The 26,661-nt window shown below is 35.2% G+C and overlaps 3 protein-coding genes across 5 annotated transcripts in view; 2 read left to right on the forward strand and 1 right to left on the reverse strand.

Annotated features, from left to right (window-relative positions):
• Positions 1–1,136: 1,136 nt before the first annotated feature.
• On the reverse strand, positions 1,137–7,645 carry LOC117232758 (E3 ubiquitin-protein ligase RBBP6). 2 transcript variants are annotated; one of them, XM_033492369.1, is made up of 5 exons: positions 7,244–7,645; positions 5,914–5,994; positions 5,064–5,547; positions 4,475–5,024; positions 1,137–2,159 (listed from the first exon to the last, which is right to left on the reverse strand). In XM_033492369.1, exons 1-5 carry the CDS (start codon positions 7,286–7,288, stop codon positions 1,778–1,780), a joined length of 1,542 nt encoding a protein of 513 aa, XP_033348260.1. In that variant the 5' UTR covers positions 7,289–7,645; the 3' UTR covers positions 1,137–1,777. The 2 variants fall into 2 exon arrangements, with proteins under 2 accessions (XP_033348260.1, XP_033348259.1); XM_033492368.1 differs by having other exon boundaries at positions 4,475–5,031; positions 5,071–5,547; positions 7,244–7,644.
• Positions 7,646–10,569: 2,924 nt separating this feature from the next.
• Positions 10,570–12,645, forward strand: LOC117232805. Its single transcript, XM_033492466.1, has 3 exons — positions 10,570–10,813; positions 11,322–11,459; positions 12,218–12,645. The coding sequence occupies exons 1-3, from the start codon at positions 10,784–10,786 to the stop codon at positions 12,581–12,583; spliced, it is 534 nt and encodes a 177-aa protein (XP_033348357.1). The 5' UTR covers positions 10,570–10,783; the 3' UTR covers positions 12,584–12,645.
• Positions 12,646–17,453: 4,808 nt separating this feature from the next.
• The window catches only part of LOC117232734, a 92,361-nt gene continuing 83,153 nt past the window's right edge, over positions 17,454–26,661 (forward strand). For both annotated transcript variants that reach the window (XM_033492331.1, XM_033492333.1), the window contains exon 1: positions 17,454–17,594. The gene's annotated coding sequence lies outside the window, so the exon portion shown is untranslated. The remainder of the gene's footprint in view (positions 17,595–26,661) is intronic.

A 26,661-nucleotide genomic window follows, 5' to 3' on the forward strand; every position in this document is an offset into this window, starting at 1 on the left:
GGTGTCGATAGATGGATCGTAGAATACGACGCTATATTGGTTAGGTAAAAGTACATATAGATACTAGGTCAGGTATATATACAGTGGCTATAAAAGGTACTGGCACGAACCCTTATTTTCCAACGAAGCGTTTTCTTTTTTCTTTTTTTTTTTTTTTTTATCGGATTTGCATTCTATTTTCATACATAGTAGTGTAATGTATATACTCGTATGTAGTAAATGTATATACTTGAACCTAATTAATCAGAATAAATACTGCCGCTTAAAATTTTGCAGCAACCTTTGCTCTTTAGACGAAACGAACTTCTACATATATTTTTCCGAGAAATAAGAATATTATAATTTTCAGAGGAGCATCTGAAAATAATCCACGTTCATCGCATACGTATGTAGGTGTGAATTTGAATTTAATATTGATCAGTATGATTTGGTAGTACTGAAAGATCGATAACGAAACACGATTCCATGATGTTTAGGTGGATATAATAGGTGGTTGGTAGAAGTTGCACATGGATGTTATTGGCATTAATTAGTCCTCTGGCGTTCAGGCGAAGATCTCAGTTTAGTATTGATCGGTTTGATTTGGTAGTATTCGAAAGCGGATAGTAAAACATGATTCTATGGTTGTTCAGGTAGGTACACATGTAGATGAGTACTAGGTAACATGTAGATGTAGATAAGTACTAGGTAATAATAGATCTTTGGTAGAAGTATATGCTATATATATATATAATATGTATACTGTTTAGAAATAATTTGTTCCATGACGTATAGATGTGGATTTGATCTTCGTTTGATGGATTGTATCGAGCTTTGATTTGGGTACTTAATATGTATATATTATGTAGATTATAGGTACGTATGTGTTACGTTAGTTGATACGTATGAGTCAACGTCTTAACAACGCTTTACCAAAAAATCGGACGTGAATCAACTTCATTGTATTCGGAATTATTGAGTCATCCTACGGATTCTTGCGGTTTTGCATCCTTTTTAGCTTGCAAACGTACACTGCCCTCTTGAAAATTTGATACTTTGCTGTACTTACGTTAGTTGCACTCGAAAATAGTATCTTCATAAATATTATCAAGAAAATGGGATCTAAAAGGGAGATTTGTTTTAATACTTGCATCAAATATATTATAACGAGTACTTTATTTTGTATATGTTGTATATTTTTGTATATTATGTACATTCTGTGCGTTTTCGGATCCTTGAAATTCCCATAAATCGTATTTAATATTTTTCATTCTACGTTTAATCTCACGCAGTTCGTGTGTTTCCATCGGTTTGAATTTCCTTTTTAATTTCCATTTTAGTTCACAAATGCACGAAAATCCGCGATCTAATTAAAACTAGACTACAACTACGGAAATTCATATTTTTGAAAGCGTAATTAAAAACGTAGAACCTCGGTAGAAAATCGCTTTTTCCCCCGTTAAGTAATTATGGAAAGTGCTATTGTGTACCTTGGACATTTTATATGTTTCCTCATAACGGATGCATTCTGTGCAATTTTTTGCATTTCAAATATCCCACAAACGCATAAAAACCCGCAGTCTAATTATAACCACTAACATCTATTCTATTTTCGATATTTCATATTAAACTCACCATTTCATATAAATCTTACGCGAGTTTCGTGCATTTTTACGTATTATGCATGCATTTTGTATATCTTTACACCTTTAAGTTTCCCGTAATTGCGTAAAAATTCACCGTCGATTAATCATTTATCGACACATGTCATAATGTCATGTAACGTTAATGTCGAGCATTATGGGGAATAACGCAAGGGTAACAAGGGTCTTAGGTCTTTGTTCAGCATGCTGGAAGGGTTGTCGAGATCTCGAACAGCCAACGATGTCCTCATTCTTGCGTCTTCTCTCGTCAACTCGTTTCGTTCCAGCAGCTTCGACAGAATCTTCTTCAGTTGTGGTCCGATACCACCCTCCGCGGAACTTTGTAGAGTATTGAGAACGTCGTCAGAGAAACCTGTGTATTTCCCGAATCCCTGCTTCCTGGCATCCTTGCTCAACGAGTCGTACAGGTTGGCGAGTTGCTGAAGAGTCGCGCTCGGTGGCACCTTCGAACGTCTTAGGTAACTGCTTAGGCTTGGCCTTGGCACTTGCGTCACCTTCTCGCCTAAACGTGTGAATCTGTCGAGGAATTGGTTGAATTGGAAAGATTAGAAAGTTAATATATTCGGTAAATATAATTCAATATTGACTTGGATTTTTTAACGCGTTCAGTCAGTTTTATAATATATTCTTTATCAAGAGATTGAAATTTTCCTTAGTCTTGGGTCACCTTTGAATTGTTGTTAATTAATTTTCTTACACAGTCTTCTACTTCGATTAACTAAGTTTCTCTCGTATACTTTATTTCTTTTTTCTCGCGAATGTTTTTAAATTACTATAGGATTTTTGACGATCTATTAAAAAATCGGATGTCTTGATTATTTTTAAACAATACTTCCATTGTTACAAATTTGTTTCATTAAATTCCATTTTCCTTTAATTTTCTATCAGAGAGGCAAGATGCTATTGATATTTTTTCTTTCTTCTCAATTATTTTGTCAGTTTTTAAATTCTCATAGCATTTGGAATGTCGAATATGGACACGAAGTGGTAAATTATTTGATTGAATTATCGTCGAAATGTCAGACGTAACGTAATAAAATTTTTCGAGGATAGACCTTTCAGTTTCGTAACGAGTATTTGTACTCGAAGCATGCTTGTATCTACATTTAGTTAAGCAGACTTTTCAATGAAATTTGAATTGATCCCAGCAACCGAACGTCGAGCAGTGACAGCCTTGTTACGGCTGCTGCATTAGACTATGTTTATTCTGCATTAAGTTTGCCAAAGTAAATTTCAAACTCGAATGGGCACCCGTTCAATCTATAAACGTAGCACATTTGCTAGACGTTTCTGAGATATCAATGCTGTTCCAATATCGAAGTATTCAAATTTTTCTCGGAACTTATGACTGTTAATAATACGAAACGAAGTATAATAAAAAAAAAATACACAGGCTGCAATTACATCTCGATTTTTAAAAACCAATTACGAATTTCATTTATTTCATTGTAGTTTCATCCTAGCACTTTCTTGCATTGTTCTATTTTATTAGTAAATCTTTGCACCGTCATCGTTTATTATTATTGTTTACCATAATTATAATTATTATTATTTTATAAACTGTATATACCTGCTGCATACCAAATTGTAAATTTTTAAAATACCAAGCTGCTTCATCTCTGTATCAAATCTGTCCTCTCTTTCCAAGAATCTCTTCCATTTCTTATTATTTATTATCATTTCTAAATAAACCAAACTGAATATTTCTTCAAAATAAGATGAGATTGTAAACGAAGATGTTGAAAGATAGCAATTTTTGGACCTGCTTGCGAACGAAAAATTCTCTCAGGGACGAAAAATGTTATTTTAGCCGAAATGTGATGAGAAAGTTGAAAAAAAAATGAGTGCGAAAGATGAAAGAGTGGCAACGCTAAAGCTTATCCGTGTATTACGTTTGATCTTAATTTTCTTCGAATTCTGATCCACTTACAGAATTATTCATCTGTATCGACATAACGATTCCTCGGCGATTCTGCTAATAAATCAATTGCAGTTTGAAATCGAGTAATTCTGAAGTAGCACCAGATCGTTGCTACGTGAGAACAATGGGCAGCAATAATCTTGTGGTACTTTGGATTTGCTCGATTCCAAGTTTCAATTGATTAATCGGCAGAATTTTCAAGGAAATATTTCATAAATAGTTCAGCATCTTGAGAAGATGAAGTTTAAGCGTAGGGTAAGTTTGATCGCTGCCACTTTTTCATCTTTGCACTCATTTTTTTCAGCTTTCACGTTCCGCATAAATGCTAATAACGTATCTTCTCCTTGACAGATGCTTTCAAATATCCTGCGAGAACTTTTCGCCCCGAGGAAGGCCAAAAAATGACCATTTTTAACATCCAACCTTCTAAAATGCGGTAAATTGTCTCGTAATCAAACCGCAAATTTGTATACATTTATGAAAAATTAAAAAATTCAAAAATGCATAGGGTACACGCGATAAAAGATATCGTTGCCCTAGTTCTTAACTTTTCTAACTGCATTTCTCAACGATGAAAATTCTGCTTGGGCAACAACGAATATTCAGTTCTTTTAGCTCCCAACTCCGCGTAATAATATTAAACTTCATAAACTTTAAACTTAGTTTTCTCGTATTAAAAGCTCGCGGAGATAGAACAATGAAGAACCTAAACGAGGATATAGAAAATAGCTAAAGTACATTGTTCGGTATAATCTGTATATATATATATATATATATAATGTGAATTTCTAGAAATATCCGCAGTCCGCTAATGTCTGTACCCAACAAACGCTCAGCAAATCCCTTTCTTAAACCCTGTCATCTATTTCTCCGCCAAAAAGCAAATAAACTTTCCAACGAAAGGCTTCACCTTGTCTCGTCGTCCTCCTCTTCCACGTTCTCCATTTTCTCCACGGGAATCCCATCCACGCTTTTCGATTCCTCGAAATGATCCGCGTCTGCGAACTTGGACGGTTTAGGTTTCAAGATCTGATAGACGTCCTGCACCACGCTATCGATAGTCGGTTCTTTCTTCTTGTCGACGTTCGCAACGATCGATTCGGGTCTCGTGGAATCATCAGGATCGCTCGACGCAGTCGTCGTTTCCAGCTTCGTTTCCGTGCTCGTAGGAGACCAGGAGATCCATTCGTGATTCTCCTCGGGGACTTCTTGATTCGTTTCTTGCACGGCGTGCACACGTTCCGGTTCCTCGTAATTCGTCTCCGGCGTCGCGTAGTTGGTTTCTGGCGTTTCCTCGTTCACCTCTGGCGACTCTGGCTGCGTCGAGGGATCCTCCATCGATTGCTGGTCAATTTCACCTGGCTTCGACGTCTCCAGCGCTACCAAAGTCTCCGCGCTGTCTTTCGACGATTCGTCCACCTTGGAGTCACCTGTCCTGTCCTTTGACGCCTCTTGCGTCTTCGATTCTTCCTCTTTGTCTGTCACGATTTCTTGCGTCTTCGATTCGTCCATTTCGTCGGTCGACGTTTCTTGGGTTTTGGATTCTTCCGTCTTATCGTCGAACACTTCTTCGACCTTCGACCCCTCCACTTTGTCCTTTTCCGTTTCTTGCGCGTTTGATTCGCCCGTTTCGCCTTTCTGTGCCTTTTCTGCACTTGGTTCTTTCATCTTGTCGTTTATTGTTTGCTCTACCTCGACTGCCGAATCCTCGGTTTTATTCTTCGAAGTTTCCTTGATCACCGATGCTCCTGTTTTGTCGTTCGACGAGTTTTCCGACTTGGATTCGTCCTCCTCGTCCTTCGACTCGTCCAAGGATTGGGATACTGCGATACTGCATATGGTCGAAGGATCTTGAGAAGCAGTCTGTTGATCTTCAGCTATGAAGCTAATGGGTGAAGTGGAGGGGCTTTCTGTGGAAGTGGAACTCCGCATAGCCTCTTCTGATTGAAGAAGTTTCAGTTGTTCGACGGCGTAAAATATCACCTGCGTTAGAGAAGCGGATCGTTTTAACGAGAATTCGATCGATTTGATAGTTGTGGAAATGTTGGATCTACACACGTGTTTTAATATATTCTTCTGATATTAATATCGAATTGACAATTGGCACGTATTATTATACGTATATTTTATATATCTCTTTATAAATATTAATAGTAAATTAATAATTAGCCTGTGAGATGACTACAAATATAATATAATAAATTATTAACTAACATTTAATTCTATAACAACGTAGTTTTGTATTAATGTATAAACTGATAACAATATATCTGTTTAGCGGAGATGTTTCGTATGAAAATGTTTCTTCATTAAGCAGCGCTACTTGATATAATTAACGATGATTCTCACCTGCATGGCTGCCGGAAGATAGGAATCCGAGTAATCCGGCTTCGAGAAGGCTGGTGGATTCTTAAGGACTCCGCAAATAGCCTAAAAGGAGCAGTTATAATTATCATAAATGTGTCGTCAAAAAATATAAGCAGAAGTCTTGACGCAAAGGTCGAATGAGATTCGCGCGCAGGTTTATCATATCGTAACGAGTGTTCTACTTCGGACATATCTCATTGAACATATTTTATCACGTTTTTTCTCAATTTTTTCACCTCTAAATTTTCCGTAAATCTAGAAATATTCGCGGTATGATTATAAAGTACAATAGTACGGCGATAGAAGCAATTAAATGTATCTGACACTGTGAAGATCTGGCTATCAATGAACGCAGAAATTCGTGAAAATATATCGGGAACTATGTCTGGAATGGAATGAACGACTTCACGGTTACTTTGAGGGATAATTAAGAGGGAGGAGCGAGGGAAAAGTTCCGGCTTCAGAAAATCGTCAGCGACGATTCCTGGAGAAACGACGAAACGACACGAGAAACGGCTTAAACTCCGCTGAAACTTGTTCGTGAGTTGGTTAATTAAAAGCCGACCTTTTATCTGCCTCCGAGCAAGTAACTTTCGGTTTACCCTTCTTATCGTAGCGCTAGATTTTTGGGAAATGGCGGAATCGGTCGATTAGCGCGTTACGGACTGGCCAATGAAAATTTAACGAGAATATCGTGTTTGACGTTAATTTTGCCAATTTGCAAGCTTCAGTCGATTGAAACGAACATGCCTTTGAGAATCTAATTAAAATTTAATAAGGACCTGTTATAAAATCTGTTTCACAATTTCCTCTGATTGTCTTCGTAATGGGAAATATCGACGTTCTTTTTCATATTAGAATTTCTTTTCAATAGATTGTTTGCAGTCGCATTAATCGTTGGAATAGATCGTCAGCGATACGTAAGTGAGACGATTGCGATGAAATTACGTAGGCGCGAAAAACAGACAAAAATAGGAGAAAAGTTTTAGTTGCGGTAACGCAAGAGTTAGAGGGTGAAAACGCGCCTTAAGAGATAACTCGAAAACAGTTACAGATGGAAGAAGGTTTTGTCAACAAAGACCGAATGGCTTCTAACACGTTGAAAGAAAATACTGTGACTAACGAACGATCTTGAAAAATGTATAAAAAATTCCTTATCAAAAGGCTCCTTACATTTATCAGTAAACTCGAACAGACGTTATTTCGCTGAATATTCTACCTTACAAAATACAAATTGATACGATCAAGCTGGTAAAGTGGATCAAACAATTACGAATGAAACAATAGATTTATGACAAAATATCTGAATCACCTGTCGAGCCAGTAGAACCACCAAAAAGCAGCCAATAGTCTTCATATTGCCTCGTTAAATTTTCAAACTGGCAAGAGATCTCCACTCTCAAACCTCTGTCAAATCCGCCAAACTCCAAAAGTACTTCGGTAATACTCGAAAAATACTCGAAAAATACTGCAAAAGTGCTTCGTGAACGTCTGAGATGTTTCACTGATTTCAGGTTATCGTGTTTTATTCGTTGAAAAAGTTAGTGAATCCGCGTCAGAGCGTCGTCGAAGAGCAACTGGAGGATCGAACCGGTCCAGACGAGAGCTCGTTTCGTCCGATTCTTCGATTTTCCACACTTTGGATCAAGGTTCGCGGCCGAGCGTCACCGCCGGACTGGTCTCGAAAAAGGCTTGTAACGGTTCCAACGTCGCACTTGTACATTCTAAGTCGCGAGTAAAGCAAGCAGAAGTGTTAATCGGAGGAGGAAGAGAACGAGAGTCGTCGGTTCGTTCGCGAACGTGAACGCGTGACACTTGAATTAAGTTGCACTCGGTATGCGTCGCGTGTCCGTGAACTGAACCTCGGTTTCCCGCTATGCAGCCGCCTTCGAGGATCGTTCTCCTCCGGTTTCCGGTTCGGATAGTGCGCGAACGATGACTCGTTTCGACCGTTCGATGGGCGGCTCTTGTGAACTTTGGGTGTGTTCCACTTGGTGAGTTGAAAGGAAAGGAACGATACAAATATTTTGTTTTTACACTTTGAATGCACATTATATTTTTGCATATTTTAAATTGCATCTGTACGTTTTGTAGCTTTCTACAATTCATCGTGAGGAAATTTCGTTTGAATAATTATCCCAATAATTGTGTTACGCGACGAATATTTCGTTAAAATATATTAACATTTGCTGGATAAAAAGGTTAAAGATTTTCGATATTTTATTTCTTCGTTCTCCTCGAAAAGGATAGAAATCGAAACGGGTCATTTTCCATTAGGAATTCTTTCATTTTTTTGTACGTTATCTATTACGATAATAAGTAATATAATTTATAAATAAATAATTCCAACCTACGGTTATATATCTGAGAACGGAAATGCTCGTTAGAATTACAATTGTATGAAAAAGATACTTCAATCTGGTTAGTAGAAGCACCATCGTGATTAAGTGAACATCATTTATTTTTATTCAAATTATAGTATCAAACTGGAACATCAATTTATAAAAAATTATACCTATGAAAAAGTGAATCTTTAACGCACAATATCAAATCCCAAACATTTATCTTCAATGATTTATCTTACCTGGACGTCCTTCATATCTGGAACCTCTCCGCTTCTTTCTTTTTTTCCCACTTCCTTTAACGGCCAACGCTGTATTTCGAGATCGCGCTACCCACGTAGAATGTGTCTGGGCGAAAGTAAATCACAGAAGAACGATCCCAATGATCGTGACTTTCGTTCTCGGAAGGCTACGACCTTGGACAAGGCCGTTGCGACGATTTCACGGAGGAGCAGAGAAAAAGGACAGGAACAAAAGCGAACACTGTTCGATGACTGCACCTTCAAGGCGATTGGGTTATGGATCCCGGTTGAACGCGATCATGAAAAGGACAACTGGTTCTCGATATGTGACTGGATCTCTATTTGTGGATCCATTATTCGTTTCTCTTTTACGAGATTCCTCTTGGAATTTAGGAATTTATTTCATTCCATCTATTATATTTATTACATTCGAATTTATTATATCTATCAACTTGAAATTTACAGATATATAAAATTTTATTTTATTTTTTTATTATTTTTCTATTCCTTTTGTCAAATATATTTAGATTGTTGGAACACACGCGATGCCTGTAACGCTATCTGAGGATTCGATTAATAAAATCGATCAAGGAACGATAAGAGAAGAAAAGATCGCGAATGATATGTGAAATATGATGTTTCTTATCGATTGTTAATTGTGATATGTATTGTGATTTTTATATGATTATATTTTATATTGTATTTCGTGATATGTATTTGTGATTATTAATTGTGTACGTGTTTTGGCTAAAAATCTGGAATTTAGAAAGTCACTTTTTCATACGTTTTATCCTTTTTGAGAATTTCTTTCAATATTACTTCCGAGAATTACTATGTTCCTTTCGTTTTCCTTCGTAGGAATACGAGATATTCTTCTCTAGAAAGCTTCTTAAGAAACGTAGTGTTCTGATATTTAGCTTTCGAAATCACGTTAATTAATACATAGCTTTTACATCTCGAAAGTACGAGCAGTTTGCTTACGAATTTGCGAGGACAGTAATTAGGAGATAAACAAAGACGTAAAGCTGGTTGTAAAATCATACCGCCCACATTTAACAGTCCATGCAAGTTCGTAGAATCCATCTTAATGAACTTTTAGCTTTAACCTAGCTTTCCGCTTCACTAAAGATTCCTTCGATTCCGAGAAGTTTGTTGCAGTGAACGAAACCCATTTGGCAAACGCGGCGAAGGTAAGAGATCGAATTGAATATTACGACAGAAAGGAGGAAGTGGAGTTTTCACTTTTTAGTTGTGTAGTGACTGATAACAAACGACGAGTTGGCACGTCTTTTCGATAACGCTTGTGAATATTAAAATTGTTTCTCATACAAATAGGACGCAAATAGAAGAACGAAACTCGCCAGTAGATAAATGTACTTAAATCGCAGAGTGAATTTCAGTAAATAAAAATTGTATTATTAGATTTCAATGTCAATGGATTATTTTAATACTATACTATTAACTATACTTTATACAGATTATAATTATAGTGTTAATAGATTTCAGGTAAACTACAAAAAGTTTAAAATAATAATTTTACATAAAAACCAATCTACTGAAAATATATTATTATTGAGAATTTGAATTTTCATTTCAATTTACCAGTTACATGTGCAAAACAACTATAAAACAATAGACACCTTTTACAATATTCATCTTTTCGAATAAATAGATTAGAGAATTTCAATAAAATTTTTAACAGATTACATGCACAAAAACAAATTTAGTCTTCGTGCATTTTCTATGTATCTGCCCTCAAGAAATTAATCACATCGACTTACGCCCATACTCAGATTATATATTCGATATTTATTTTTCATACGCATCAACAATTTTAAGAAAATTCGTAATGTTCGATTTAAATGAAAAAAAATTCTGTAAATATATATACATATATTTTATATGATTTGTTGAATATTATCAGACGAGTTAAGTCGTCTTCGCCAAACAAGATAGTTCGTATGTATCGTAGTAATTTAAAAGAGTTAACAGATTTGAACAGGATAGAAAATACGGCTAGAAGTTTCGAACACGCGAAGCATATATAATTTAGTAATAGTAGTGTTATCCAGAAGGTATGAGGGTACCTCCATTCGATAAGAGGAATCCTATGTACGGGAAGCGTTATATATTCAGACTCCCAGTTGCGGCATCGCTTCACGCAGTTGCATTTCGATTATTGCGCATCGTGGAAACTCCTGTGAACCGTTGGAACGTGTTTTCCCTCGACGGAAGTTGGGATTATCGTGGAAATCGATTTTCGAAACGATGTCGCCTGTTTTGCTCTTGATCGTAGTGGTAAGATACACGTTGATCAGTTTCTTTTTCTTATAACCAAAATTACTTACGCATATCGTTATCGTGGAAATTTTCTAACATTTAGTTAATAATATTTACACGAACAACGTTGTCTTTGCGCCATCCTTATTTAATACATAACAAATTTTGTCGTGACTTTTTCTTCAATTTTAATCTAACCATCGAAATGCCAGATTTCGGATATTTTATTTTCCTAATTATTGAAAATATGGAATTCTTAGCAAAATTAATATTGATTTCCTGACTAATTAACGTTCACTCTCACTCTTGAATTATTCAATTGTTGGTGTTTACGTATTATATTTTTTATGTACTTTTTATGCACATAATATATTCAATATATTTCAAATATTAGTTTTAAACATTTAATGTACATAAAATGTCAGTTAAACAATAAAGTGTTATAGATAATCGTCTATACACCTCTATTTTGGTAATAAAATGTTGTCATATTTATTTTTCTATTCCCTTTGTCAAATATATTTAGATTGTTGGAACACACGCGATGCCTGTAACGCTATCTGAGGATTCGATTAATAAAATCGATCAAGGGACGATAAGAGAAGAAAAGATCGCGAATGAAGACTCAGGTGACCCGCCAATTTTCGAACACATCGTTGAAAATGTATGTTAATACCGAAGATGGTAGTCGATGACTCGAATAGTATAGATTTAAGAATAACACAGCACGTACTACAGGATAATTCCGGATAGGATCTGCACGATAAAGCGCACCCGACTTTATAGCTGCTTGTTCGTAACAATGAAGTAAAACACTTCCGGCAGAACTATAAATCGTGTTTTATGCTCTACATAACGTAGACTATGAAACGAGAGCAACAGAAGTTCTTTATACGCTTAAAAAGATCTACGGTTGTTACCTTGAGTTTTTCTACTTCTGGCGTACATCCTTAAAACGGAACCCAAAAACTAAGAGGAATATAAAAAGTTTCTTCAGCAACGATCGTAAATTTCACGTTTCACGTTAAGATGTGATCTAAATCTAATTGGAAATCGTAAAGTAAAAGTAGTTTCTCTTGCGAAGTAAGGAATCAAGTCTAATCTTAGCTGGTGCTGCACTCGATTAGTATAACTCTTCATTATATATGAATTTTTATTTTTAACTTGTTACTAGGAGCTTATCTTTCGACTTTATTCTGTGTATAGTATTTAGCTTCAATCAAAATTGCTATTAATAATCGATAAGCAAATTGCTATTAGCAACCTAAAAGATGTTCAGCCTTGAAAGCTAAATTCCAGTATTCCAAAAAACAACTCCTTATCATATCTCAAGCAAATACATTCCATTCCAAATTCTTCGTTGCGATCATCGAGTCAAGTTTCGCTATTCCAATGAACAGTCTACCTGATATTAATTTTCAGTCTGACACCAACAGCACGTCAAAACCAAGCCTACTCGCCTGGTTCCTCACGCCATTGACTCAGAATCTGCAGATCAACCCCCAAACTCTGCAGAACCGTGTCAGCCAGCTCAAGGAAGCGCTGAAGAATCTTGGACTTGGAAATCGTAACGACTCGAAAGGAAAGCAATTGAATAACGCAAACAATTTGCTACATGTCGCGAGTGTAAGCGATTCTGGCTTTTACACGGATAGATTGCAACCAGCTGGATTCTTCGGTGGAAATGGCTGGCTAGCGAATAAAGGTGGAATCTTAGGTCGTCCTGGAGCGATTCTCTCTACTGGTAGCATTCTCACAGACTATCCATCCGCCTATAGAAGAAAATAGGCGAATTTTCAGAAAGATATTCCTTCGAGTTTGATGAGGGATTAGTGGACCGTAGCGTAGAGGGATCGTAGCATGTCAGAGAGAGAGAGAGAGAAGATCGCAACGTATTTTATTTTATATTTGATCGAAGGAAATTAACACAGATGAGTTATGTGCAATGTCTTTAGTTTAACGTTATTTCTCATTTATTTGGAAATTAAAGATAAGATTTATGTTGCCGTGTTAATTGAAATAGACGTATCTGTTCAGAAAGTGGTTTGGGGAAAAATGACTTTTAAGTGTTTGACAATCAGCCATCGATTTTACATACGTCCGAAATATGAACCGTTATATCTTCAATACAGATACCGCTTTCTTATTGAATATACATATAGATAAATGATTTTTGCGCTACCCGACAGCAATGATTCGATTTAAGCGAAAATTGCAGATAAGCCCTTTCGACTTAACACGGCGGGATGATTAACCCAATTTTTACATTTTATATACTGTAAATGTAATATTCTAATTTTTAAAGTAATAATCACTCTACTACAAGATTGTTGTAGTCTGAACAATAGGTACTTTCATCAATTTTTAGATAAAATTATCTTCTATATAATCGTATAATTCTAGTGCGAATTGATAGTAATTTTATGTTGTTTTTTATACTAGAGGAAGATCTTAGATCTGTGAGATAGTATGAACATATACATAGTATGAACGTAATATATCAGCAACCATTGTTAAATAAAAATTGTATAATTTTTTGATTATTTCTGAAATTTAGCTCACTTCTAACAGCCTTAATTCCTAAAACGTATAAATGGCGGTATTCATCGCACGATACATCACTCGAAACCATTTAATTCCATCTGATAAAACTTTCACCAATTTTCTATCTGGTTGTAAGGCTGTGCTTTGGCCCACTTTCCACGAACATCCTATATACAGCGTGTAACAGAACGTGTGCAATCCGCTTGAGGAGATCATTGTAATGAAAAAGGACCATAAATCATATGCTCGCGATAAACACAACATTTAGGCAATACTAAGATTCAGAATAGAACAAGCTTTTCAACGAATTCGGGATACACCAGGAATCATTCGCAGTATAATTGGATCCATGATAAGGCGTCCACAAATTTGCCTTGAAACACCAGATGGTCTTCTGAGTATCTTCTTTCTTCTTGTTTTTAAATGTACACTCAGTTGCCGAAGTGGGCCTCACGTGTATTGTTACACCCTGTACAGTATTTTTACTCTTTGCAACATACTCAGTTAAGCAAATACTGGGCGTCGAATGAAAAAGAAAAATTGTCCGATTTGAAGTAAGAACGAGGAAGGTAAATGTTCGATATTAAACGAAGTTAAGTGACGTTTCTCTATGATCGAAATACGAAGGAAACGAAACGAGGAGGACTAAAAGGTATTGAGAGCAAATAAATTAAAGTACTTAGATAATTCTGGTGGAACGTGCGCGAGAAATTCTTCTGATAACTGGTGGTTCTTAGATCGAGGATGAAGACCGTGGAGAAAGCTTCCGATAAATAAGCAGCTTTCGCGAGACGAAGAAATTCCTTTGGTAGCATTCCCCTTCGATGACATCCAACTCTTTTTTGTACAGAAGCTTTACAGTTTCTGCGCGATACTTCAACGAATCAATAACCTTCCGGCTTTTTTCGCTCTCCAAGTTACTAAATGAGGAATTTTGATTTCCCAAATTTGCGGAATTCCTTGTTATATCTACGATATTACGAACCTTCAGTTCGCAGAATTTGCCGAGGGCATCGATTTATTTGAAGTCCATGTAAACCGAGCAGGCATTTTAAATGGGGATTCTAGGTAAACTGTTTTCGTACGTTTTAAACACAAGTTTAAGGTAGATCATATAATAAATGAACTTGAGTTGGAAATTCCAGAGAGACGGAGAATTCTACAGGGATAGGATATTATGAAAATTAATGTGGAATTTTGATACTTCGATCTTTCTCTTATTCTAGTAACGAAAAGGATTTGTAACGTTTTAAGAAAATGTTTGACGTAAAATTGAGACGAAGAGTCACGCATACCGATAACGATCTTCTCATCTCTTGCTCGTATTTGAAATGTTTTTCAATATTGAAAGATACTATTGGGCTGAACATGTCTGAAAGAACAGGGTTAATCAATGACTTCTTCTTGTATACTTGGAATTTGGTCGATTTACAGTAACAGTATGAAAAGTTTTACGATTTACAGTTTTAAGTTTTTTCTACGATTTACAAAATATCGACAGTTGATCTTTTCTCGTACGCTGTTAAAGCTGACTTCAACTAGGCATTCTGACTATAGAAGACGATGTCATTCCAGGCTCTCGTTTTTATCTTCGTAATTTTCGTAATTGAAGATTTGACACGCCGTCAAGAACGAGTATCTATCCTGCTACAGTTTAAAAGCAGCGTGTGTTTCATTTAACATTTTATTTCGCAGATTCAACAACAAACGTATCAAACGCGTTAAAATAATTTTACAGAGGTGAAACGGTTCCACATGAAAGTTTTAACAAGCTATCTGCGGTTTGAAAGTGCCACATCCGGAAATGCATTGCATAATGCACACGCGTCACTGAATTTCTCTAGAATAGTTATCGTTGATGTTGCATCGTCGAAAACGCGAATCGGGACAGAGGAGGCCTTTGATCATCGGAAAATCATCAGATGTGTGCTCGTTTTGGCTAATAGTCGTCAATTTACTGAATTGTTTCCGGGTATCGCAACATTCAAAAGGAATATCTTCTCCCTTCAATTGGAATTCAATTCGATTAATGGTACGGCAGAACGTTTCGTACGATGCCAATAATGATTGATTATCGATTTCTTTGTAATTAAATGAAAGCTAGCGATCACTGTCTTTTTATGATTTTTATTTTGCTTGTTAATTACTTATTATTATACAATACAGATACAATAATTATTATGAGAGATTATCAGAAAGCCAAAGTTATTAGTGATATAATTATTACATTTCTTAAAGTTAATATCGATTTCATTAAAATCAGTTTATTCCTGTAAAGTATTAATTCTGTGTACGATGGAAATTCTAACATGACCCGGTTAACTGATTGGCATTGTAATTATTCCGTTGTTTTCCCTACCGTGAAATTTTATACTTAATTTTTTACCATGATGTATTTTGTATATTGTTCGTGGATGATGTAGAAAAATGAATAATTTCAATCTCTTGGCATTGGATTTATTTCGCGCAGAAAATTTGAACAGGACAGGCCTCTTCAATTTTAACAGTCGGATCGCTTTTGAATGGAAATATGTAGTATCATAGTAAATCATTATTAAAATGTTGGGACTATAGTTTCAGTTCGGCAAAGGAAATTTATTTTCGTAATGAAGTTTAATTTGAATTTCAATTTCAGTTTTAATTCTAAGCCCAATTTTTTTAATCTTCTGGGCTTTCAACAGACTTAGAAAACTTGTAGAATATTTATAAATGTCACTATTATATGATATCACTTGTTGCTTAAACCGAAGATTAGAAATTATGCAATTTGCCTTTGATTATAATACTACCATAATATTGCCATCTCACATATTATTACAGCGAAGTGTTATTAACGTTCACCAAGGTTAATTGAATTATAGAACTAATTTAATTATATACGATATCCGCATACTGTGTAATTACTAAAGAAACCACAAATTACCAGGTTTTTGATATCTTTTTCTGACATGACCACCCATCTCTAATGCTACAAGCATTCTATAATAGTCATATAATAACAGTCTGTAATAGTTCTTGATAGTATCATCTATCTCAAAGTCGTCCGTAATTTAAACTACAGAAGCTACTAACCACAAGCTTCTCACCTAACAGAGAAAAAAAGAAAATTGGCAAAGAAATCGTACACCAAGACATCTATACGTACAATAAGATAGTATAAGGCTGTACATTGAATAGTATCTATCTAATACCGTGACAAAACAGTAGAAGGGTTGTATTTGTGCATTGAATAAAAAGGAACAAAACAGTGATCTAGAGATAGTTGATGAGCTATGGAGTGGAAAAATCTAATTTTTGGAATTTTTGTCTGTTTTGGACTGTGTCTGAAGGACACAGCGTGTGTTTCATCTCGATCTATTTTACAAAAGCTGAAAAATAGCCTGGTATCTGAGTTGTACGCGCTTTTATGTTTGACAGAGGTCATGCAATGGTAGTTCGCGTCGTATCTGTTCTGAAATCGAACCATTTTACAATTTAATATTTTTACTACAGAGTATAAAACATGCACAGGTACCTCGCTTGTAAAAATTCACATGCTTGAAAATTATTTTCTATATTTTAATAGCCCACGAGATCGAAGTCGCTGGAAAAAGCTAGATAGTCAAACACAGAAAAACGATTTCACGTTTACGAGTTATGTTTCTCGATAGCCAAACTTTATTCCACCCTGAAGGTTCAAAGGGCAGCCAAACTCAAGGAAGCTTACTGCCTTACATATGCAAATGTTTGAAGTCATGGGCCCTTGGCGTGGGGGAAGCGCGCATTGGTGGGGATAGCACGAAGCGATCCTGGCTTTGGGGCGGCAGTCGAGGTTTGTCAGTCGACCAAGTAACACGTGTTACGGTGATCGTCGTCGGTATAAACGCGCGACGAACAACGTGTACGGTCCAATAACCGCGAATCAAAACATAAAACAATGAACATAACCGCGTAACGCTCCGTGAAAATCAATACTTTAATAGTTGGAAATTTTTAACATTAATTTTAGTTCGAAGTTCCTCCGTGATTTCGTACTCGTGTGTTTTTTCGTATCGTTTGTATCGTTTATATACATACATATTTCGTGTGATATCTCGTTCGAACGAAGACTTTACTTGACTAATGGCCGTGCTTTTTGAACATAATTCGCTTCCTTTTTGATCGAAGAAGGAGGCTTTTCGATCGGAGAAGAAAAGAGACAGACTCGCTTCTTTGGTCTAGTGGGAAGAAGGATGGAAGGAAAACAGCGCGTGTGACGCCGAACGTATCGTATGTGGTAAGTGATAACGTTTCACTTTGTAGTTTGATACTCGAAACTAGTCGAAACCGTGTTTGTTATTGTTTCCCCCGGAACACGTGCGCCTACCACGCATACCGTGTTTATATTAGCGAAAACGCACAATGCTGTTAAATCAACGAAGGGCGAAACAATTATATGTATTTCGTAGATATTTTCTAGATTTAAGATCCTCATCGACAAACCAATATAACTTGTATTTTAACAAATTAGCGACGTAATTGTTAATAACAGCATATATTTGACTGACAATGGGCGAAACAATTATACGGATTTTAGCAATAAATCAATAATTTATATTAATAACGTACGGCTATATTTCTCTATGTTAGAGTCTATAACGGTTTAACGATTCCATAATGCACGTTCGCTTGTTTTTGTCGTGCGATCCTGTCCCGTCTGTTTGTTGACAAGTTTTTTTCCAACGCTTGTATCCTTGGTCCCAATTGACTTCAATTTGATTATTGACCGTGATTTAGGAAGTAAATATGGCGGGTGACAAAAAGCGCGCGTTTTTGTATCTGCTTGTGTTTTGTAGTTAAGTGCATACCCGCTAGGGGGACGTGTTTTTTATGCAGAGAAATAATAAAAATTGATAATATGGAATAATAAGTCTTTTTTAGGAGATTCTTCGAAAAGCAGTGAATTGATTAAGATTGATGGTGTTTTAATATAATTACCATTAAGATTATGATTGTATATAGGGAAGTTTCAATTGGAAAATTTTATCTTTATTTCGAAAAGGGAAGTTTTCCGCTTACAAGTCTTAATACGTTAAAGGTCTCGAGTAAGAATTCCATTAAATGGAGATATTAACTATTATTTTTAGTAAATTCAGTGTTATATAAATGTACATATTATATCACATATTATTAATAGATCAGATTAGTAATTAGTAGACTAGCAATTTGCAAAATTTATTCTATTTACGAAATTTCCATTATTTCGAAATTTTATTTATTTGACTGATTCTATTTCGTGAGAGAATTTTCGCAAAATTTCGGTAATAATATCATGCAAGAGACACTCAGCCGTGTTCTATTCTGGAAAAAAGTATAATATTGCGTCAGCAGGGCAACCATACATGTCGTAATAATATTATGACGTGTAAGGTATTTTATTTTGAACAATAAAGATAAATATGTAGGCGTAGGATAAGAATTCATTTTTCGAAATGAAATTACGAATAAAACAAAAGGGGGAGGATCGTAAATGACATTTTGATATTCGATCCAAAAACGCATATGTAGGTATCAGAAGGAATTATGAGATTGAATTATGCGTATGAAATTCCACACAATGAGATCTTTTTCATTGGTCGACGTATTTAACATTACGGTTTATTTAATATTAATAAACGTTCAGGTATGCATAATAAATAACAGCTAGAGAAGGAATTATTTTACGTATAATTTTCTCCCAATGATCGAAAATTCGTTATAAAAATTGAATAACTCGCAGCCTCCGAGAATATACAACGAGTGTTATAACTTTACGTTCGCTAGAAATTTGGCCGTTTTCTCAATTTTCATTCCATTTTATCACAATTGAAAAACCATCTGTCTTCCCATGACAAATTTATATCTCTCTGTTCCAATAAAAATCCTTTTAATTCCGATCACTGTCGTAATCGAATTCTTTTTACTCGTTTCTTTCGCAAAAAAAAGCAAAGGAAAGGAAAACCGCATGATAAAATTTTGAGTACCAAAAGGACCGTTTTGCAAGCGTAACATAAAAGTATTATAAAAAAGCAAAAATTCATCAAAGCTATTCGCTGGAATTTTGCGACTCGGTTTTTCCCCCCTCTTTTTACCGCAATATGCATTGGGAATTTTTCTCCGAGGAAATCGAGGAACTAGCAAGTTTCGTGTACAAATCGAACGTACGATATTTCGTGGATTTATCTCAAGCAACGGGGAGCTATGATTTACGAAAAGGCTTCCGAGAATTATACTTGTTGACATTTGTGCATTTATGGCAAGTATAAATGTACAAAAATATAGAACGACATGCTAAAATGCACAAATGTACAGATATCGAAAATAAAATTTCTTTGAAATTATTCTATAATCGGTAATACTTTACAATTTAATCGGAATTTGCGATTATTTTCAAACTTTGATACATCGAAAAGGGCTATCTAAAAAGATGAAATGTCACAAAAATACACGTGTCGCAAACAATTTCCAATCGCGTTAAAGAATATTTTTTATTTTCTAAATGAATCTTCACTTCAGTACGTCGAAACATACGAAAACTCTTATTGGATGATAATTATTGATATTAGAAAGTAACTAAATATTACCCAATAAATATTACCCAATGACTAAACCAGTAACTAAATATTACCCAATATTAGAAAGCAACTAAAATAAAATAAAATAACATTGATTACTCGATAGTAAATAAATACCATCGAAGTAAAATTATTTATTCATTCGATCGTTCGTTTGTAAGCGTTTTGAAAATAAACCTTTTACTTTGGATACAACTGTCATTGGCTAAACGAATATACCAACATGTAACAAAAATATAACACTAGTCATACACGCCATGGAAATGAAGACGAATATAAAGTGTCTCTCGTATGTTTTTTAAACGTAGGCAACGATTCGCAAAAAGTTCAACTGATGTACGAGTGAGTTGGCGTGTTTACATATACGTATTCGATTAATACAACTATTGGAACGTAGTTGGTCCTGTGGGTGGATGTACAGAACGAAGGAAATCGTCCGAGAATCCTCGAACGAGCTAACACTAGAACTACCACACCAGTCAAATTGACTGGTTTTACAATTTTATTTTAAAATTCCTACTCCATGTTATATTTTTTCCCGCAATGATGTAATGACTTTCGCAACGACAACTAAAAGAATAATATAATGAATTTTATTTTCTTCTTTATGTATTCAAACTGAAAATAATTTTGTATCTAGGCTATTTATACTAATACCAGTCACTTTGACTGGTACTGGTTAAAATGTAAAAGGGTCCTGCAATCTGTTTATCGAGCCCCAATTAACCAGTTTCCTCGTTTTGTACAACTTCGCACACATTTTTCAAATTTTTACTGCGTATCGTTCGATATGATGATATCAGTTAGCAGGAAAATTCCGGATCGATCGCTAAATGCTAAGAGTAGAAATACCACAGCAGTCAAAATGACTGGTTCGACAATTTTATTAATGTGCCAACCATCGTTTAGGAATCATAGTCGCAGATGGATTAATACCAAAAATGTACTACATAACATGGAATTCCTTTTGTAGGAAAGTAATGAATCAATAAATATAAAAATATTCTATTATTACGTACTTTTTTAAGACCAGTCATTTTGACTGGTTTTGGGTAGAAATAGCTTCGTGTTAACTATCGATAGTTTTAGTGTTAATAGCTGGAAGATTTCCCACCAATATGATATATAACAGTTTACAAAGTTGAAGGCGAATGGGCAACATCGGCAACGAGCCTACGCTCTTCTAATCTAAACATTCCGAGAATCGTTAAAAGTGGATCGTAGTTGTGGCAGGTTGTTGGTACGTGTTCAATCAATTTTATAGAAAACAGAAAGCAGAGATCGAAATAAATTATGAAAATAGATACTTGACACTCGTGTCACAGATTACAACACTAATGGACGATTAGCTGAAAATCTAATTACTTAAATATACGTACAAGCGAATTATCGAGGAATCACGTGGAAGATCGTGTTATTCGCGGAAAGATCGATTCGTCGAGTACACGATTTCGTCGCGTTTTACGATTTAACTGGCTGTTTGATGACACGATGTCTCGCGTGACCGGCTAAATACCTTTACCTCGGATGACGCCTTCGATGTACTCTTGTACAGATTCTATTTGCCAACAGGAAACCTTGGAACATAGACAGAGCATGAAGATCTTTTGCGATGAGTGTTCGCGGTTGTTACCTTTTTGAACACACAAGGAAACTCGTTAACACCGACGTTATAAGTCTTTGGCAATAGGTTCTGTGTAAGAATCGTTGAAAAACTGGAAATTAACGACGATGTCGAAGAAATATAATCGATGAATTGAATGTAGGTAATTTTTGGTTTATTTTTTAAACTATAAGCAGGGAGATTATACAGGGTGGTTGGTAACTGGTGGTACACGCGCTTACAATACAAATGCTTCGTTTGAGGCTTCGTTTTCGAGAAAATCGACTTTGAATTTTCGCTCGGTACGCGTGCACTTTATCACGTCTCGTTATAACGGATCTCACTGTAGATCTTTGTCTCGATTGACGTTATTTTTTAATTTTTAAAATTTTTAAATTTTCAAATTTTTAAATATTTGAATATTTAAATTTTTAAAATTTAAATTTTTAAATTTTTAAATTTTTAAATTTGTATTCTATATTTTCGACTTCTTTTTTTCGCGTAGAATCACCCCCTTTCCGCTTGCACCACCAGTTACCAACCACCCTGTATATACAGTTGGTGTAAGAAGTATGTCTACACCACTGCGTTTATTATTGTATTTATATATCGTGCTAACTAGTTAAAGGATAGCTAAGTAAAGAAATACAAGAGAATCTTTTTCGATTTTCCTCTTTGTGTCTTCTTGTTTCATCTTTCTCCTTTATATCTGTTTGTTTCAGTCGTATTGAATATTTAACGTATGTTTAAAACTCTTGGCTTGTACAAACAAGACCAAGACGTTGATATAAAAATTCAAAATTAAACTACAGAAAATTTAAATTTGCAACACGTACTTTCAATGAAATTATTGTTTATAATGAAAACGCTGCTTACGAATAGCTTGTAATGGCAATGTGATAACTTGTTGAAATACAGTGCCGTATATACGCAGTGTCAAATGTGAAAGGATTAAAAGCTATTACGATGCCAGATTCTGTTCGTCTCTCGTTTCTCTCGAAAGTTTTCAAACTCGTCATTTTTTACCCTCTCGTTTCACTAGAAGTCGCGAAAAGTATCATCATGACAAGCATCGTAATATACTGTTTGTTTATAAAAATCATTAGGAAATATACGTATTTTAAAAATATACCAGTTACATTTGTTATTCTACTCTGTAATTGCAGAAATGTTATTCCGGTGAAAGAGACGCTGTGTGAATTTTTAAATAAATATCGATTCGACCGTATATTTAAGTGCTTTTCCCGAGCTTCTGCTGCGAAAAGTTTCCATTCATCGGTTATCGGTGCGAATATTTTCACGTTCCGTGACACACGTTACGATACGCCAACAGAGAAATAGTACAAATTGCGATCGTATATCCGACGCGCTTGTTCCGCCGCGACGATCTATCAATTATTTCGTTTATTTCGATGTCCGACGAGTTTCGCATTCCTGGCAAGAGAAAAACAATTTTTCGATCGATCTGTTTTCGATTCGTTTCTCGTCGACAGCCGAAGGAACGGCACGGTTCTCTCTGATGCGTATGAATTTGATTAAAATGGATGTGCAATAGAAACTCGGTAAACAATCTGACGCAAATGTGATGAATTTTTGTCAGGTGCCTGTATTTTCCAGATTGGTGAAGAGCATAATTGCATTCTATTTTATTTCCCTAGCTTTTTTTACCTTATAGCATTTCTCTTATGTCATATTTTTTTCTATTCCTGCACTTGTATTTATTGAAATAAATAAATAAATAAATCAATTTTTATGTCAGGCAGTTTCATACGGAAAACTAATATACGTATTTCTAATTGCCTTCTTTCCACTGTCTTTTCCTATTTTTAATAGAGAGATGCAACTTCTAATAATTAATATTATACAGAATTATAAAATTCCTAACGAAATAATGAAATCTCTGTATCATAATATCGTCCAAATAAAATCAGTTTCATTTAATTCTCCACATAACTGATGCAATGTAATCCGTTCAGTTCATCCGTTGAAGACTATACAACAATCGTTTCATTTCTCCTATTTTTGCATATTACATGCATTCTGTACATTCTTGCACTTTTATTATGAATTTTCCGTAGATGTATGAAAAATGCGCAGTTTGATACTAAGATCCAATAAATAGCAATATATTGTCGAAAGAAAAAGGAAACGTAATACATTTAACGAAGACTTTAGTTGATCCAAACCGTACTTTCACCCCAATAAACTGACCCAATAAAACACGAAGAGAAACCTATAATCGAGTAACCCGATCAACGTCCAACTGTGCTAAAAAAATTAAACACTTATCGACGGTTTGTCTTCGATTTTCCATCTCCATCGATTCTCTTCCTTCAATCCCATAAACTTAGAGCTACTATCGAATCTTGGAAGTATCGACACGAGCTTCCAAGAGAAACGAAGTTTTCTTTAGAAGCAAACTTTCTTCTTCGAGTCACGTTATCCGGGCACACGGTATCGCATTATTTGGTTGTTTAATTAAAAATGCATGGAACACGGATTGGTTTCTCGCGTGAAGAACTTCTCCAAAGTAGAACGTGGGTAGGTGTGTAACTTCCTGTAATCGTTCAGCGATGCGTTCGATGCGCCGTTCTGCATATATTTTAGCAACGTGTCGAATCTTTTCGAGTTTGGAGTCCCGGGCAATTCCTTTGGAATCGAGAAGCTGAAATATTAAAGGATTTGAATGACCGGGACGAAGATTGTCAATGGAAATATATAGAAAACCTGTAATCTCGTAAGATATGTATTTGCGATTTTAGATTCAACGAAATTATTTTTGCTCTGGCCTAGTGGCGTTGTAGAATAAATAAGAGGTACAGTGTTTTACATTAAGTTGATATTTTTATATAAAAAGGGTAAGGTTTTCGAAGAAGATTTTCTAAAGAAATAAAATGTCAGAAAGTTTCCAAAATGGCAGAAATATATTACATATTTTTGAAAATGATACGTAAAATTTCTCGAGTTTTCGAAAACTGATTAATTATCTCACGATACATTACGAGTCTATCCACTACTTACCTAACCTTCGTTAAATAATCAGCAACCCAGCAAACTAATATATCCATCTATTCATTAAAGTGTCAAGGACTATAAAAAAATGTTAAATTAATTATCCCATAATTCTAAAAAGAATTATATCTCAGCCCTGCTTATCTAGCCTTCGTCAAATTAATTCTCAGCTAAACTATACTTAAAATTCCTCCACCGCTTCGTACCTTGAAGATTAACAGACAAGATTACCCAAAAATAAACAACGATCTCGTAACTCCGACTAGCTACTCCATATGAAATTTCCTGACCAACTAAAAAAGAACAGGGTAAAAATAGAAAAATTTCGTTTCATGCTGGTACGATAAAAATCTGCGAATTTGGCGAAGGTTATCGTGTTGGAGAACCAAAAGTGGTGCGTGAGCCACAGGTATCCACGGCCGATGGACTAACGTTTGACTATCGCTAATAACGCATAGCGTAAAAGCGGATAAGTCGGTTAACGTGGAACCTTTTTTTTTTTTTTATCAATTTACAGTGAATTAATCCTGAACCTCGAATTATTTTTATCTACGTATAGCGTGACCGAGGGAAATAAGTCGCGGTCGAAAGGAGCGGCATTTTGTGATCCCCAACCGCGAATTATCGTTCCTTGAAAGACTTTTTTCAGACACGCTATATCCAGACCTCGAGATAACAAGTTCGTGTTACAGCAGAACCTTAAGCAGCGATACATAGTTACACGTGTGAATATCTTCTCAGAATTGAAATTCGAAGAAACGTTTTGCAATGAAATGGATCTTCTTACCTTTTTATTCGCGTAAATACTTTTGGAATTTAAAAAATTTTTTTAGGATCGTTGGTATCGTTTAGAGGTATATCCAGAGAAGATGGTAAATAGTTCGTAAGATATTCTTGAAATATCATACGTATACGATGTATAAATTGATATAAAGTATACTATATAAACTATAATATACTATATAAACTATATACTAATAATATATAAACTATATAAACTATATAGTATATTATACAGATTTAATAGTGTAACAAAATTAAATTTTGTTTGTTTATGTCGACTTCGTATGTCGAACAATGCTTTAAGCAGTTCTTAATATTTCTCGATACATATAGAAGAAGGTACGTTTCATTTTTATTTCTTTGACACAAAGAATCTTATTTCTTCTTTGAAGCTATAGCCATCAGACGACAAATCTATAAATTAAAAGGCAGGATTTCTAATTTATATGTTTACAATATACAATTACAAGCAATCGATAAGAAATTGATCTTTTATAGAAGGCAATAATGCTATAAAATTACAAAGAGTGATAGGAAATTAATTCTTGCAAAAAACTAGAAGATATTTTCTAATTGTCAAAATATTCCTAATTTTTCAACAATTTTTATTTCACGAAAGTCGTTCGAACCTCGTATCGCGTAATCCGATGAAAGTAGACAAGAATCTTAGGGAAGAGCTTCTCTCGGTCTTTTTTCGATTTTCCGTGACGTGAAGAATAAGTCGAGAACTATTTTTCAATTATTAAAATATTCCTGATTTTCTATAAATTTTCATTTTACGAAAATCGTTCGAACCTCGTATCTCGTAGGACAAGAATCATAGGGAAGAATTTCTCTTACATTTTCTGTGATCTTCTCGATCATGTCGAGCAACGTCGCTTACATTTTACATAATATTTTACTGAGTGTGCTGAATCGGCCGGAATATTACGTCGTCGTGATTTATCTCGCCATCCTTTCGGCTTTCGTTTGCGTAACCAAAGGATTGTTTGTAGTGGCGACGATCTTACGGAGATATGTTGGAGCCCTCGAAAGGAAGCAGCTCATCCATCTCGAAGGCCTTTCGCGTTTCTTCTTCATCGTCGTCTTTCGTGTCCTTTGTATGACATATCGATTTATAATAAAAGTGGCTATAGCCGAGAACGGGGGCTGATCGATGACACGACATTTTTATCTATTCTCATTTCTGTTGGTTTCGAGGAAATGGAATGACTATCTTTGAGAGTGGAAGAGGAATGATATTGTTTTCTCGGTCTTCTTTGAAATTTATTGGTTGAAACGTCGGTGTCAGTTTTTCGTCGAGATGAAGCAGAATTGGGGTTGGTTTTTTTAGAACTAGAAGCTTCTTTTTT

Source organism: Bombus vosnesenskii, unplaced genomic scaffold (genome assembly GCF_011952255.1).
Source record: "Bombus vosnesenskii isolate JDL3184/JDL3185 unplaced genomic scaffold, Bvos_JDL3184-5_v1.1 scf7180000013293, whole genome shotgun sequence".
Classification (NCBI taxonomy): Eukaryota; Metazoa; Arthropoda; class Insecta; order Hymenoptera; family Apidae; genus Bombus; species Bombus vosnesenskii.

Bases quoted from the DNA above. Each gene is read 5' to 3' on its own strand.
- LOC117232805 (XM_033492466.1), top strand. From the start codon at position 10,784: ATGTCGCCTGTTTTGCTCTTGATCGTAGTG. The intron at 10,814-11,321 runs GTAAGATACACG...AAATATATTTAG, and splicing joins TTTTGCTCTTGATCGTAGTG to ATTGTTGGAACACACGCGAT. The intron at 11,460-12,217 runs GTATGTTAATAC...ATTAATTTTCAG, and splicing joins TCGAACACATCGTTGAAAAT to TCTGACACCAACAGCACGTC.
- LOC117232758 (XM_033492369.1), bottom strand. From the start codon at position 7,288: ATGAAGACTATTGGCTGCTTTTTGGTGGTTCTACTGGCTCGACAG. The intron at 5,995-7,243 runs GTGATTCAGATA...TGCTCCTTTTAG, and splicing joins TGGTTCTACTGGCTCGACAG to GCTATTTGCGGAGTCCTTAA. The intron at 5,025-5,063 runs AGACGCAAGAAA...AGGAAGAATCGA, and splicing joins CGACGAAATGGACGAATCGA to AGACGCAAGAGGCGTCAAAG.